Source organism: Lolium rigidum, chromosome 7 (assembly GCF_022539505.1).
Source record: "Lolium rigidum isolate FL_2022 chromosome 7, APGP_CSIRO_Lrig_0.1, whole genome shotgun sequence".
Lineage (NCBI taxonomy): Eukaryota > Viridiplantae > Streptophyta > Magnoliopsida > Poales > Poaceae > Lolium > Lolium rigidum.
This window is the reverse complement of record NC_061514.1, coordinates 320776123-320789267: the sequence shown is the minus strand read 5'-3', so window position 1 is coordinate 320789267 and position 13145 is coordinate 320776123. Positions and strand designations below refer to the sequence as shown.

The 13145-nt window shown below is 46.6% G+C and overlaps 3 protein-coding genes across 3 annotated transcripts; 1 reads left to right on the top strand and 2 right to left on the bottom strand.

Annotated features, from left to right (window-relative positions):
• Positions 1–1272: 1272 nt before the first annotated feature.
• Positions 1273–2706, bottom strand: LOC124673265 (myricetin 3-O-rhamnoside 1,2-glucosyltransferase UGT709G2-like). Its single transcript, XM_047209380.1, has one exon. It carries the CDS (start codon positions 2704–2706, stop codon positions 1273–1275), a length of 1434 nt encoding a protein of 477 aa, XP_047065336.1.
• Positions 2707–4161: 1455 nt separating this feature from the next.
• Positions 4162–6367, bottom strand: LOC124679248. Its single transcript, XM_047215044.1, has 2 exons — positions 6129–6367; positions 4162–4619 (listed from the first exon to the last, which is right to left on the bottom strand). The coding sequence occupies exons 1-2, from the start codon at positions 6294–6296 to the stop codon at positions 4416–4418; spliced, it is 372 nt and encodes a 123-aa protein (XP_047071000.1). The 5' UTR covers positions 6297–6367; the 3' UTR covers positions 4162–4415.
• A 2103-nt stretch (positions 6368–8470) lies between these two features.
• Positions 8471–12871, top strand: LOC124674686 (serine/arginine-rich splicing factor RS31-like). Its single transcript, XM_047210732.1, has 6 exons — positions 8471–8580; positions 8669–8805; positions 10916–11028; positions 11170–11411; positions 11703–11945; positions 12625–12871. The coding sequence occupies exons 2-6, from the start codon at positions 8700–8702 to the stop codon at positions 12680–12682; spliced, it is 762 nt and encodes a 253-aa protein (XP_047066688.1). The 5' UTR covers positions 8471–8580; positions 8669–8699; the 3' UTR covers positions 12683–12871.
• Positions 12872–13145: the final 274 nt, after the last annotated feature.

Genomic DNA, 13145 nt, shown 5'->3' with positions numbered 1-13145 from the left:
TGCAATATTTACTAAATATCTTAGGATTTAATATTATATCTCAAATAAATTCAAGAAATGCCACAAAATGCACACAAAAGTATTGTGTTCATTGTAGAACATAGAAATCCATTTCGATAACATAGTAAAAAATTATGAAGTCATATTATCTTCTCTCTTTGTTTTCTCTAAACTATATATTATTAATAATATCCTAGAAAACCCAAGATGCAAATAACACCAAATAGAATATTCTCCAACACTTTACTTGTAATTGTAAATGTCAAATTATTTCCTCCCTTGTGAAACATGTGTTTGGGAAATATTTAAAAATATCTAAGAATCGAAATAAAGGCTTTTAGTAGAAAAAAGGGCATATCAAAAGGACATGGTGTTTTGGCTCATAGGTTTAGATGTACCTATTATAAAAATAGGTATTTTGAATTTATTTTAAAATGGTAAAAAATCGAAATAAAATCCTGAGTGTGCATCCCCGCGTTCTATGTTAGCTCACAAAAGTTTGGCACGGGAAAACATTTTGCGTGCACTATGTAAAAATATAAAAAAAATGTCTCGTTAAAAGCTATTTTGTAGCGTTAGAAATTGTTTTTTACACTGGCCACAAAAATAATATTTTTCTGTGAAACTTCGTGCGCGAACATAAAATATCTGAATGTACACCCTGTTATTTTTTCAGAATTTTTAACCATTTCGAAATATGATTTTGAATAGTGGGTGCATCTACACCTATGAGACAAAGTAGATTTTCCATATCAAAGCATAACTCCACCATAATTGGAAAAGTGTTTCTATGCCATCTCTTTATAATTTCAGCATGATTGGATAAATAGTTTGATTGCCACTAAAGAATCCGAATGATTGAAACGAAAAATACAATCAACTTGGATAGTCATGTTAATCTACTCATATAAAATTTGTTTTTAAACCCATGTTCAGGTCAAATAGGTCATCAAAAATTTATTATTTCTTCAAAACTTTCAATAAAGTCTAACAATTCAATCAACTTAATATAATAAATTTAACATTTCAAAAATGATTATTACACGATTTCGTGTGATCTAAATTACACGAATATTTAAATAATAAAATATATTAGGCTGTACGGGGCTTCCCCCTTTTTTTAATTTATTAAAAAAAAGAAAAAAACAACATCACCTCCTCTCAAAATCGGCTTTCGTCCCGCTATATTAATATAGCAACCGACCAATACAATCATACAACGAAACAGCTGGGACCACAGCACAACCGAGCCCAAACGAAAAGAAAAAAAAACTAATGCCGACAGCGTGTGATCGACGAAAACGAGCAACTGAGCTGCTTGATGAAGGAGACGAGCCGGTGGAACTCCGTGGTGGACGAGCCCCCCTCAGCGACGTCCCTCCTCACCTGTTGTGCCAGCGCTTGAGCCGACGTCCTTAGCTCGCCGGACTCCATGGCCTCCCTCACCATCCTCTCCACGACGGCTCTCTCGCACACGTCCTTCATGTCCAGTCCGTTCCCCCACACGGTGCCCACGAACCGGCTGTTGATCTGCTGGTCCATGAAGAAGGGCCAGCACACCAGCGGCACGCCCTCCACAACGCCCTCCAGCGTGGAGTTCCACCCGGCGTGGGTCAGGAAGCACCCCACGGCGGGGTGCCGCAGCACGTCCCGCTGCGGCGCCCAGTCCACGATGCGTGCCTTGCCGCCGTTCCGCGCCGCCTCGATGGCTTCCTTGGGGCTCGCCCCGACCATGTCGGGCCGGAGCGCCCACAGGAACGCGTAGCCGGCGCCGAGGAGCCCGGACAGTAACTCGGTGAACTGCTCCAGCGAAATGACGGTGAGGCTCCCCAAGCTCACGTACACGACGGACCGGTCCGCGTGCCCGTCGAGCCACGTCATGCAACCGTCGTCCTCGCGCCACAAGCTGGCCCTCGGCAGCACCATTGCCGCCGCCGAGATGGCGTGGAGAGGGCCTATGGCGAAGACGTCGCGCATGTGCGGCGCGATGTGCGCCAGCGCCGACCGCTCCAGCGACGCGGCCGTGTTGAGTATGAGCGCCCGCGCCCCGGAGCTGTGAGCGGTGTGGCTGACGAAAACCTGCAGCATGGGGTCGACGTCGTGGGTCTCGGCGTGACGGCGGCAAGAGCTTGGAAGGTCTCGCCGCCGCAGAAAGCCCTCCATGCCCGGGACGCCATGGACGGGAGCGTCCAGTTCGGCGCCTACAGGGATGGGAACCTCGCCGAGCTCCACCAGTCTGGGCACGGAGAGGTAGGCCAGGAGGCTGCACGCGCTCTCCGTGCGGAACGGGAGCGCCGGCACACCAAGAGCCTCCGCGATGTCGGTGGCGAACGGCAGCAAGCCGTCTGCCACGACGCACGACAGCTTCGGGAAACCGCCGTCGTCGACCAGCAGCGAGGCGAGGAGAGCACGGTACGCGACGGAGCCTGTCGTCCGCAGGGACCTGCCGAGATCCTTGATGTCGTCCACCGAGCGGGGGTGGTCGTCAGGGAGGCCGTCCGGCACGGACATGAAACGGAGGCGCGGCGAGGTGGCCGCGTTGGCGCGGTGAACGCGGCGGAGGTTGTGGTCGGTGTGGAGAAAGGTGATGTGGAGGCCGGCGCCGAGGAGACCCGCTGTGAGATGGAGCATGGAGTTGATGTGGCCCTGCATTGGCCACGGGAACACCAGCACGTGCACCGGCGCCATGGCCGGCTCCGGCTGCATCGCCGGCTGGCCGGTAGGCTATCTCGAGTTCTGGACTGGGTTCTCTCAGATTGTGGAGTCTGCCTCAGTACATCATGATCCGACCAAGTCCAACTCATTTTTGTACGTACATGCATCGATCGGTGCGTTAGCATTTCATTACTGCTCACTCGTCAGTTGTTGTGGCGTCTTGTGGCCAAGGCATGCGCTTTTTTTTTTTTGAGTGTAGGCATGTGCTTGTTTGATTTACAGCTGGGCATGGGCAGCCCGGCCCGAAAATCCTGACCGGGCCGGGTCGGGCTCGCACTTTGGGCCGAGCTCGGGCTTGATTTTTGAGCCCGAACTTTGTTGACTTCAACCAGCACTCTACCCCATCTTTCCGCTCAGTGCGCTTACCCTCGCTGTCACCCGCACCATCTTTGCCCACCCGCACCCTCTCTGCACTGCTCTCCCCTTGCCTCGCCCCGCCGAGCTCCGGTCGCCTCGCCGCCGAGCTCTCCATGCATTGCCACGCTCCCCTCCACCATTCGGCTCGCCGAGCTCCCCTCCATGAAAAAGTCAACCTTTAGGTCCAAGCCGGCGACGAGTCGCCGAATCCGGCATCTGCGAGGCCTAATCTGGTGGACACGCTGGATCCTGCTCCCCAGCCGACAAGAAGATGATGGTAAAGCTATTGTTCGCGCTGAGCGACATGGATGTTCGACGGTTGGGTCTGCGGCGAGGCGTGGGTATCGGGACAAGAGGCGATCAGGAAGAAGCTCGAGTTCGTGTGCTTCGCGGTGCTGAAGGTGGTCTTCTACGTGGGTTGTACGAAGTGCGTTATAATTTCCCGACAGACGGTCCTGCCCCCCATCCCGAATCGGTACCGCTTTATCCTGATCGTTCATCTGTTTTCACGAGTTTGCAGTTTGGCCGAGGGTGCGCACTCAAGCAAAAGGGATATAAGATTGTCTTCCGGGTGAATCATAACATTATAATTCAAGGAAGTGATGAATACTTTTTACCGAACAATTGTAAGTGGCTGACCTTTTGATTCAAGGTCTAATTTTCAGTACTAAAATCTTCAAGAACCCAAACTGATAGTTCGGAATCACCATAATTTTCCAAATACAATTGTTCACGTGATTGATAAACATCAAACCCAACAGCATCATTTGTTAGCTGTTTTAATCTAGACATTTTGCTTTTAGTTAAATTTAGCTGTTACACCTTCAGTTAAGTTGTTTTTCACTTAGGCACGATCTGGCGCAGTGTTAGAGCGTGCGTGTTGCTTGTGACCGCCTTGTTTCTAGGCTCGTAGGATGGCGCGAGCATATAGATCGGATCATGGCGCAATGGTAGGATCTCTACCTGCCACTCATTCTGTACTGAATAAAAGGCGAGAAAGATGAATCAGAAAAGTTGCTAAGTTTTTCAGCAACGCAAAAAACCCTGTGTCTGTGTCTCAGTCAGTGTCATCGCGAGAGAGATTCAGAGTTCCTAGCCAACGGTAACATCATTATCATGTGCCGCAGGAATAGGAATGACCCTACAATTTCCCTCCACATCACCACCTAAGTTGTGGTGAATTGCAATTGGATGTTCCCAAGCGCTTCGATGTGTCCCATCTCCTGTTTTGGATGAGTTGATTCCTACCGCTTTGATGCATGTAGTTTTCTTATTTTGAAGGTTTAAACGAGCATTCCACAAACAAAAAACCTATCTGCTGGAAACGGAGAGTGCGTCAGAGTTCAGAGAGGAACAATGGTCTCGAAGCAATTAAGCCCATCCAACTCCAGAGCGAACCGTGGCTTCAACTGTTGCTGCTGCATACCGACAATCTTCGCAGCGAAACTGTTCGTCTCATTCTTCTCCACTTGTCTTCTGCTGGCGCTGCTAGCACTGCTGCTACCATCACACTGCTTCTGCATTTGTGGCACGGGGCTCGCCATGAACTGCAAACAACAACAAAAAGAGCAAAACTTAACATAACAACGCATGAGGGGTGGGCGGACGCGGCGTGCGGCGGAGGGCAGCGACGGAAGGCAGCGGCGGAGGGAGTTGCTGGTGGCGGCGCCGCTCGGATTGGGGCCAGGCGGGCCCCGATCTGGGCCGGACGGGCCTCGTCCTGGACCAGGTGGGTCTGGATTTGGCCAACGCCGGCGGAGCCCCCCATGCTGCACCATTGCTGGTCCGGATCTGGGCCAGGTGGGCCTGGTTCCGGCGGCCCTTGGCAGCGCGACCCGCGAGGTTCCTCCTACGTTCGAGAAGGTGGAGGCGGTGCTTTGGCTGCTGTTCGGTGGCGAGTTTGGGGATGCCGAAAAATTGACCGGCTTGACCAGCGGCGTGGTGGCGTCAGTAACGGCGCGGCTATGTCCCCGGGCGTCGTGGCGAGGGTGCTTCTTTGCGGTGGTGCGCGGTCTCGGCCGGGCTATCTTGCGAGGAGTAAGGTTGCGGCGGCGCCGTCCATGGCATTTGGCTAGCACATGGCGGCTCGGTGGTGGCTTGGGTAGGTACGGCATGAAGGCGTGCGAGCTCGGATGGCGGCGGCAGCCTAGGCGCGAGCAGCGCGGCGGCTTGGCTAGGGGCTTGATCGTGGCACGGCGGGCGGCCGGGCCTAATCTAGGCCTCCTCGGCCATGCTACCGCGTCCGGACGGCGTGCTCCTTCGGTGGCGGTGGGTGGATCCCCTCCCTAGGATGCCACTTGCTTTGACGGTTGCATGCTATGGTGTCGTCATACCCTGCCGTTTCGTGTTGTGGTGTGCTGATCATGCCATGGGCTCGAGCTCGTGGGGATGCCGGGCGGCGGCCTCGGAAGGTGGGCTGCGCGGGTGGCTCTACGGCGGGCAACGTGGCGGTGGTGGTGGTCTCTCTCTTCGGTCATGGGGATGGCGAGGAGCGAGACGATGGGGGATCCCGGTGTTGGCGGCGCTTCGGCTTTGGCAACTCCCGGATCATGTTTCGGAAGCCTAGCTTGGGGACTAGGGCGGCTTAGTTTCAGGTGCGGTGTGCGGATGCTTCCGGGTGAAAACTCGGCGCCTCGGCGCCAACGGCGGCGATGCTCGCGGGTGTCGTCACCCTCTTGGGGGCGTCGTTGTGGGTATCCGCCCCGTGGTTTGGCTCCGGGTGAAAACCTCAGACCTCGCGGTCTCGACGACGGCGGCGCGTTGCGTCGTTACCCTCTTGGGGGCGTCGTTGTGGAGTCCGGACTCGACTTGGTTTCGTGCATCTGTCTCCAGTGGCAAGTTTAGGTTTTCTGTGTTCTTCTTTTATTTTATCTTTGCTCTGCTTTGTAAGAGGTTCTCCTCTCCACCTTGTATCGGTTCGGCCGTTGCGGCTTTATTTATAAAGCGGGGCGAAAGCCTATTTCGAAGAAGAACAACGCATGAGATCATGCCATCATGGGATTCATTTCTTTTCCTGAGGTACGTAAAAGCATGTGGAAGAGATGCGAAGCTTATACCTTACTGACGCTGAAGCATTTGCTGGCCATCTGCGCAGACAAGATGGCCTCCGTGGAACCCATGAGGCAGGTGACACTAAATTGATCAGCACTTAAACTAGTGTAGATATTGCTCTGAATTTCATTGGCCAGCTCGATCTGTTTGCCGCATGCGGATACGATCATCATACCTATATATAAGCAATGAGTCCAGCTAGAACATGTTTGGGATCGATCGAGTACTTGTTGTTCAATGGCTTGAGACTCATGCGGATATGGATAGCTTATCTCTAGAGAGGAAGAGCCATAATTGGTGTCATTGACTCCACGTAGCACATGCGTTAATATCTTATCCACACCACAAGAACTAAGGGTTGTGCACTTTTTGCCTTTTTTCCTTGTCCCGATGGGTGATAGATGGTGACCTTGAGGAAAATTGGATGAACATGACAAACATCGGGTCGTATGATATTTCCTGAAATTTGACTAGTTTTTCTCCGACGTAAACTACTTGTCACAAATTAGGTAAAATGTTGCCTAAAATCGATCCAGGTTCATTTAATTTGCGATATGGAATTTGGATCGGAGGGAGCACTAGTTTAGAGCTTATTTAGCCTATCTCTTATATTTTAGGCCCCTATCCGACCCGTTTAAATTGTGTTTGTTTTCTTGTCGTGATGGGTGATAGATGGTGATTTCAAGAGAAACTAGATGAGCAGGTACCAACATCTGGGTTGTACAATATTTCCTGATTTTCACTACTTCTTATGACCTAAATTACTTGTCTCTATACATATTTATTGAATTTGTGATCAATAATCTGGTTCGGAGGGAGTACTAGTTTAGAGGTTATCTAGCCGATCCATCCCTTATAATTTAGGCCCCTATCCGGCCAAGTATCGTTTAACTTGGCTTTTTTTTGTTCTTGTCGTGATCGGTGATAAATGGGGACTTCAAAGAAAACTACTCACTCCGTCCTTAAATAAGTGGACATCTAGGCTCTAAACTTTGTCCACAAAAGAGTGTACTCCTATCTTACCAATGCAATTTAATTGCTTCTCTCTCATCGCACGGAAATCAAACCCAATAATATTGAGCATATATTTTTCTTGTTTTCTACAAACACTTAGCTCATTGGAGATAAAAGAATTAAAGAGGAGAGATGCATATTTCCAATGTACTTTTCACCCACCTCATAATTTATCTTGAAAATCCCGCAGGTACACTTATTTGTGAACGGAGGGAGTAGATGAATAGGGACACACATTTGGGTCGTACTATATTTTCTGAAATTTTACTACTTCCTCTAACCTAAATTAGCTATATATGTCTAGATTTATTGAATATGTGTCAAGTAATATAGATCGAAGGGAGTACTACTTTAGAGCTTATCTAGCCGACCCTTTATAATTTAGGCCCCTATCCAGCCAAGTATCATTTAACGTGCCTTTTTTTCTTGTCGTGATGGGGTGTTAGATGGTGACTTCAAGCAAAACTAGATGAACAAGAACAAACATATAGTTCGTACGATATTTATTGAAATTTCACTACTTCTTTTGGCCTAAATTAGTCGTCTCTGTCTAGATTTATTGAATATGTGACAAAGTAATTTGGACCGGAGGAAGTGCAAGTTTATGACTAATCAGTCACCAACTGACCATGTTCATGTGGACTAGTTCCCACGGTGCTCGTCATTGCTTTGCGCATTCAAATCCTTAGGATGTCACCTATGTAACTTTATTTCTTCTACTGGACATCACAAACAAATACTAGCTACGTATGTCAATATGAGGCACACTTGTCCTTGTGGTTTAACCACACGTCTTCAACCACGTTGGCATATAATTGTTAATCTGCTAGCTAGGAGGTTATGTTTAGGGCTGGAGTAAATTGATGTTTAAGAATACGGCTACAAGGCCGATATTTAGTCTTGCTCCACCGTGGCTCTACAATGATACTTATCAAACGCATCTAAGGTACAATACAATGTGATACCCCCTCCGACCCATAATAAGTGTTGTGGCTTTTAATTGCTATAATAGAAAATTCACCATATCTTAGAGGAACACCCTAGAAGTGAAAACACTGAGGTTGGCCTTGCAGTGAAAGAAAACTAGTACCTGCACACTTTGGTGAAACACCATTGGGCGATTATTATGCAGTGGTGAAACACATGAAATTTGTTCAAAGAGAGAGAACACAAAATAATACTACTAAGATACAAAACGAAAATAAAAAAGAAATGAACATAATTGGCAAATGGGCCGGCAGCGGGCGGGAGGCAGGACCCAAAGCCCAACACGGCACGAGCTCGAGCCTTCGTCCCCAAACCAAACAACCAACCCGGAAGGAAACCCGCAGAAGCCAACAGAAAACAAGGGAAGAGAAGAGAGGATCGCACTCGCAGGCACCACAGCTCGAAGCCGGAGAAGAACCCTGGTCGCCTCTCCCTCTACCTCGCTCGGCGACGAAGGTGCCACCCTCTCTGCTTCTCCTCCGGCGTCCCTCCCATCCTCGGCGGCTAATTCTGATCTCCTCCTCTTCCTTCTCCTCCCCGCTAGGGTTTCCCGCTGCGCACGGATCTCGGCCAAGATGAGGCCCGTGTTCGTGGGGAACCTGGACTACGACACCCGCCACTCGGAGCTCGACCGCCTCTTCTACCGCTACGGAAGGATCCACCGCATCGACATGAAGTCAGGTCCGCCACTCGCCCTATAATCCCCTCATGTACCATCTCACCTCACCTCATCACCGCCTCACGCCCTACTGTCGTCAACTGATTCGTAATCCTCATGAGTTTGTTCGGCACCTAGGGTCTGATTTCGTGATACCAGTACGGAACAGATTTGATCTAGTGTGATTGTACTGGATAGTATATATCTGTCCCCCACTAGTGTCTGAATGCACTGGTTGATTGATTACTACGGAATAAATCTGGGAGTAACTATTTAGTTTTGATCAGCTCAAGTTTTCAGTCTCTGCGTGCTTTTTCTACAGAGGATCGGAATGCTAGTCGTGTTAAACCACGATGAATCATCAGTTGATGTATTTTGCTTCACTAATCCCCTGCTAGTTATGCTTCTGTAAAGTTTATGGTCACGCCTCTGTTTTATTCCACCCTATTATTTTCTACTGCTTCGTATCTGATCCGATGTGCTCAAGTGCACTGCCAGTTTGTTCACTCACTTGGGGTCTGATTTCACGATACTAGTACTGAGTTTCTTGGGTACAAAATTCATGAAGAAATTTTGCCAGTAGATGGAGTGTAACTGTGCCATATACTATCTATCCCCCACAAGTGTTTCAGTAGAGTCTGTAATTAGTTCTGATTTGTTATCAGAGAATAAAATCCTGGAATAATTAGTTTTGGTTCCGCTTTAGATTTCAATTTGTGCATGTCCTACAGAAAATCGGATGTTAGTCAAATTAATGTGTGATGAATCAGTTGATGTATTTTGCTTCACTAATCACTGTTAGTTTTGCTCCTCTGTTTTATCCTGCTGTATTTCGACCGCTTCTTATCTGATCTGATAAGCTATTTCATGATACTAGTACCAAGTTCTTTGGGTACAGAATTGATGAACAAATTTGTGGGTAGAGTGTATTTGTAGTGTACTATTGATTCCCCACAGGTATCTAAATAGAGTGTATGGTTATTTTGATTGGTTATTAGAGAATAAAATCACGGAATAACTAGTTTTGATTTGCTTAAGATTTCTGTTTGTGCATGTTTTTTCTGCAAAGGACCAGAATGCTAGTCATGTTAATCTGTGATGAATCAGATGATGTATTTTTCTTCACTAATCCCCGTTAGTTGTGCTTCTCTATTTTATCCTGCCGTATTTCTACTGCTTTGTATCTGATGCGCTCACGTGTACTGCGATGAGGTCTGATTTGTAATTGTACCGGATACTATCTGTCCTGACAAGTATCTCACTAGAGTGTGTAATTAGTTTTGATTGAGTATTAGACAATAAAATCCTGGAGTAATTATAATTGATTGATTCGCTTAAGATTTCAATTTGTGCATGTTTTTTCTACAAAAAGGATTGGAATGTTAGTTGTACTAATTTGTGATGAATCAGTTGATGTATTTTGCTTCCCTAATTATGCTTCTGTAAATTTTGTCTGTGGAACACGTATCATACAATGATCCATGTCATGCAGACCACAATGCAAGCAATGTATGTATAATAATAGGCGGCAAGATGTTTAAATGTTTACTCTGGCGCAGGAACTACCGAGGCAACCATACATAGCTCCCCCTGGGGCTCCTCAACTCACCCTCCATCCCCTCTTCCGGCCATCATTCCCTGCACTTGGCCATCCGTTTCATGATGCACCGTAATCTGTTACCACTGCTGTTTTGCTGGGATTGACATCGACCATCATGCCATGTCATCAGTTCCATCATGCCATACCATGCCACGACTAGAAGTATCACTACGCCATCCTCCGGGCATCAACTTGATAACTTGCTATGTGTTCTGTCTGAATAAGCGATGTCTGTGAGGCTCTTGGTTATAGAATGGTGAAGCATGTTCAATGTCTCAAGTCATACCTTGTTACTTTGGAATATAAGTTGTACAACACCATTCTTAGCCTCATCATGAGTGGAATCTACCAGTAACTGCATTAGAGCTCTTGATACCATCAGATCTGTGCAGGTGCAGTATTCTCTATTTCTCTTAGGTTTGAGGCTGTTGTGTTTAGTTGTTTGTCCTAATGAAAAATCATGTTGTCATCGAACAGTCGGGGTAAGAGATTCAGTTTCATATAGTTCTTACTTGTGGATTTACCATTTCTAGGATTTGCTTTTGTCTACTTTGAGGATGAGCGTGATGGTGATGATGCCATACGGGCTCTTGATGGTTATCCCTTTGGCCCTGGGAGACGCAGACTTTCAGTGGAGTGGTCACGGGTAATTTCTCTTGCTCTTCTTGCATAACCCTACTGAACCTTAACACGTCAAAGATTATGGACACATTATGGGTGATCACTTGTGCCAAATAATAATGCCTTCAGTTCGTTTTTAATTTGTGTCTGGTGATTCATGTAACAGGGTGACCGTGGAACCAGACGTGATGATCGTGATGGCTATAGTAAGCCACCAGTGAACACTAAGCCTACTAAGACATTGTTTGTCATCAACTTTGACCCAATCAACACAAGAGTTACTGATCTTGAAAGGCATTTTGATCCATTTGGGAAGATATCAAATGTTAGGATAAGGAAGAACTTTGCATTTGTGCAATTTGAAACACAGGAAGAGGCCAGCAAAGCCCTAGATGCAACTCATCTGACGTATGTACCACTTTCACCTGTTCCCGAGTTTATTTAATGATATGAATTTGACTGCAGCCTGTTTATCTCTTATTTATACCCTCCACTGTAAGATTTATTTGAGTGTTTGTTTAATGGTTAAAGTCAATGGGGGAATGACACTGCATAGCATATGGGTATCTACAGTTTTTGGTGTAAGGGATGTATTGTATGATGTTTCTGAAGCTTGTACTTGACCTGGAATGTCTTTTGATTGTGAAATAATCTTATTCTGTAGCAATATACCTAATTGATTTCCTTTGCCCTCTGCAGCAAGTTACTGGACAGAGTGATTTCTGTTGAGTATGCCTTCAGGGATGATACCGAACCAGGTGACCGGTATGACAAGCCAAGTAGGGGTGGTGGCTATGGAAGGCAGGATGACAGTTCATATCGCCGTTCTGTTAGCCCAGTGTACCAAAGGTCACGACCTAGTCCTGACTATGGTCGTCCAGTGAGCCCTGCATATGGTTCATATGACAGGAGCAGGAGCCCTGTCCGTGATCGCTATCGAAGGTAATGCACTTGGATTGTTTTTTGCTTGATCTTTGTTAGTTTGCACTTTTTGGCAGATGATTTCATTAGGATGTTTCCATTCCATTTAGCCACAATACTTTAAGGTGATCAGTTATTGCATTTTTTTGTAATAAATGAACATGTGCTCACTTCTGAATTTAGTACTCCCTCCGGTTCAGAAAAAATGTCTGTCATGATAATTTGCAAAAAGATCCTCAAGTTTTCTTGACTCTTAACCCGCACTCCACTTTTTATTAGGCAGACCACGTGCATTTAATTAGCTCTGTGGCTTTGCCGGGAATGGATTGGCCCAAGCGAGACAACTCGCGTCGCGTGTGATGCGGATGTACTGTGTGCTTCTTTTCCTGATTGTAGAAGGACCTAAATGCAAAACGTGTTTGTAATAGGCTCCGGACACTTTTTTAGGATCGGAGGGAGTAGGTTTTTTTTAACCTTTACCGTAGGGGAATCCCCTACAGTGTAATTCAGTAGTTAATCCTCAAATTACTAGTACAAGCTACTTTGGGGTGGCCATATGACACCAACATTGTTGAAATTTTCTTATAACCTTTGAGTATTCATTCAGTTCTTTTTTTCCCAAGGAAGAGTGTTCAGTTCTTCTTTTGTTCACATTATCTATTTCCTGTTGTTTGATGAAATCTTTTTTGTATAACTGCAGCCGATCCCCTGTCCAGCGCTCAAGATCCCCAGTTGCCAACAGAAGAGCTTATGACTGATAAGAATTATCTAGGATATGGATGTGAGGCGGCTTCGATTTGCCATTCTAGCTCTAGCACTACTAAACAAGAACTTCCGTACCTGTAATGAAGCTTATCGTTTAGCGGACATGAAAACTGCTGTATTATAAGACCTGTACTTCAATATATGCTATGTTTCTATGTCTCGAGATTACCATATGCCTGCCACCACGTTTGCCAATTCCTGTGTAGCTCTAATCTCCTTTCTTTTCTGGGTTGAACTGTGGCCCTATTTAGCTGTCAGTATCTCTTTGTTGTCTCTGACTGTTGACTGTTTTATGCCATGCTGCTTCAGAATACCATTCAGAAATCACAAAATCCTTAACAGAATAGATTGTTTTTTCATACAGTAGTAGTACTTGCAGAGAAGTTGTTTATTTATTTAGTTTGCAGACTCATATGTAAATGCTAGGTATTTTTAAGTAGCACGCAAGTAAAATAA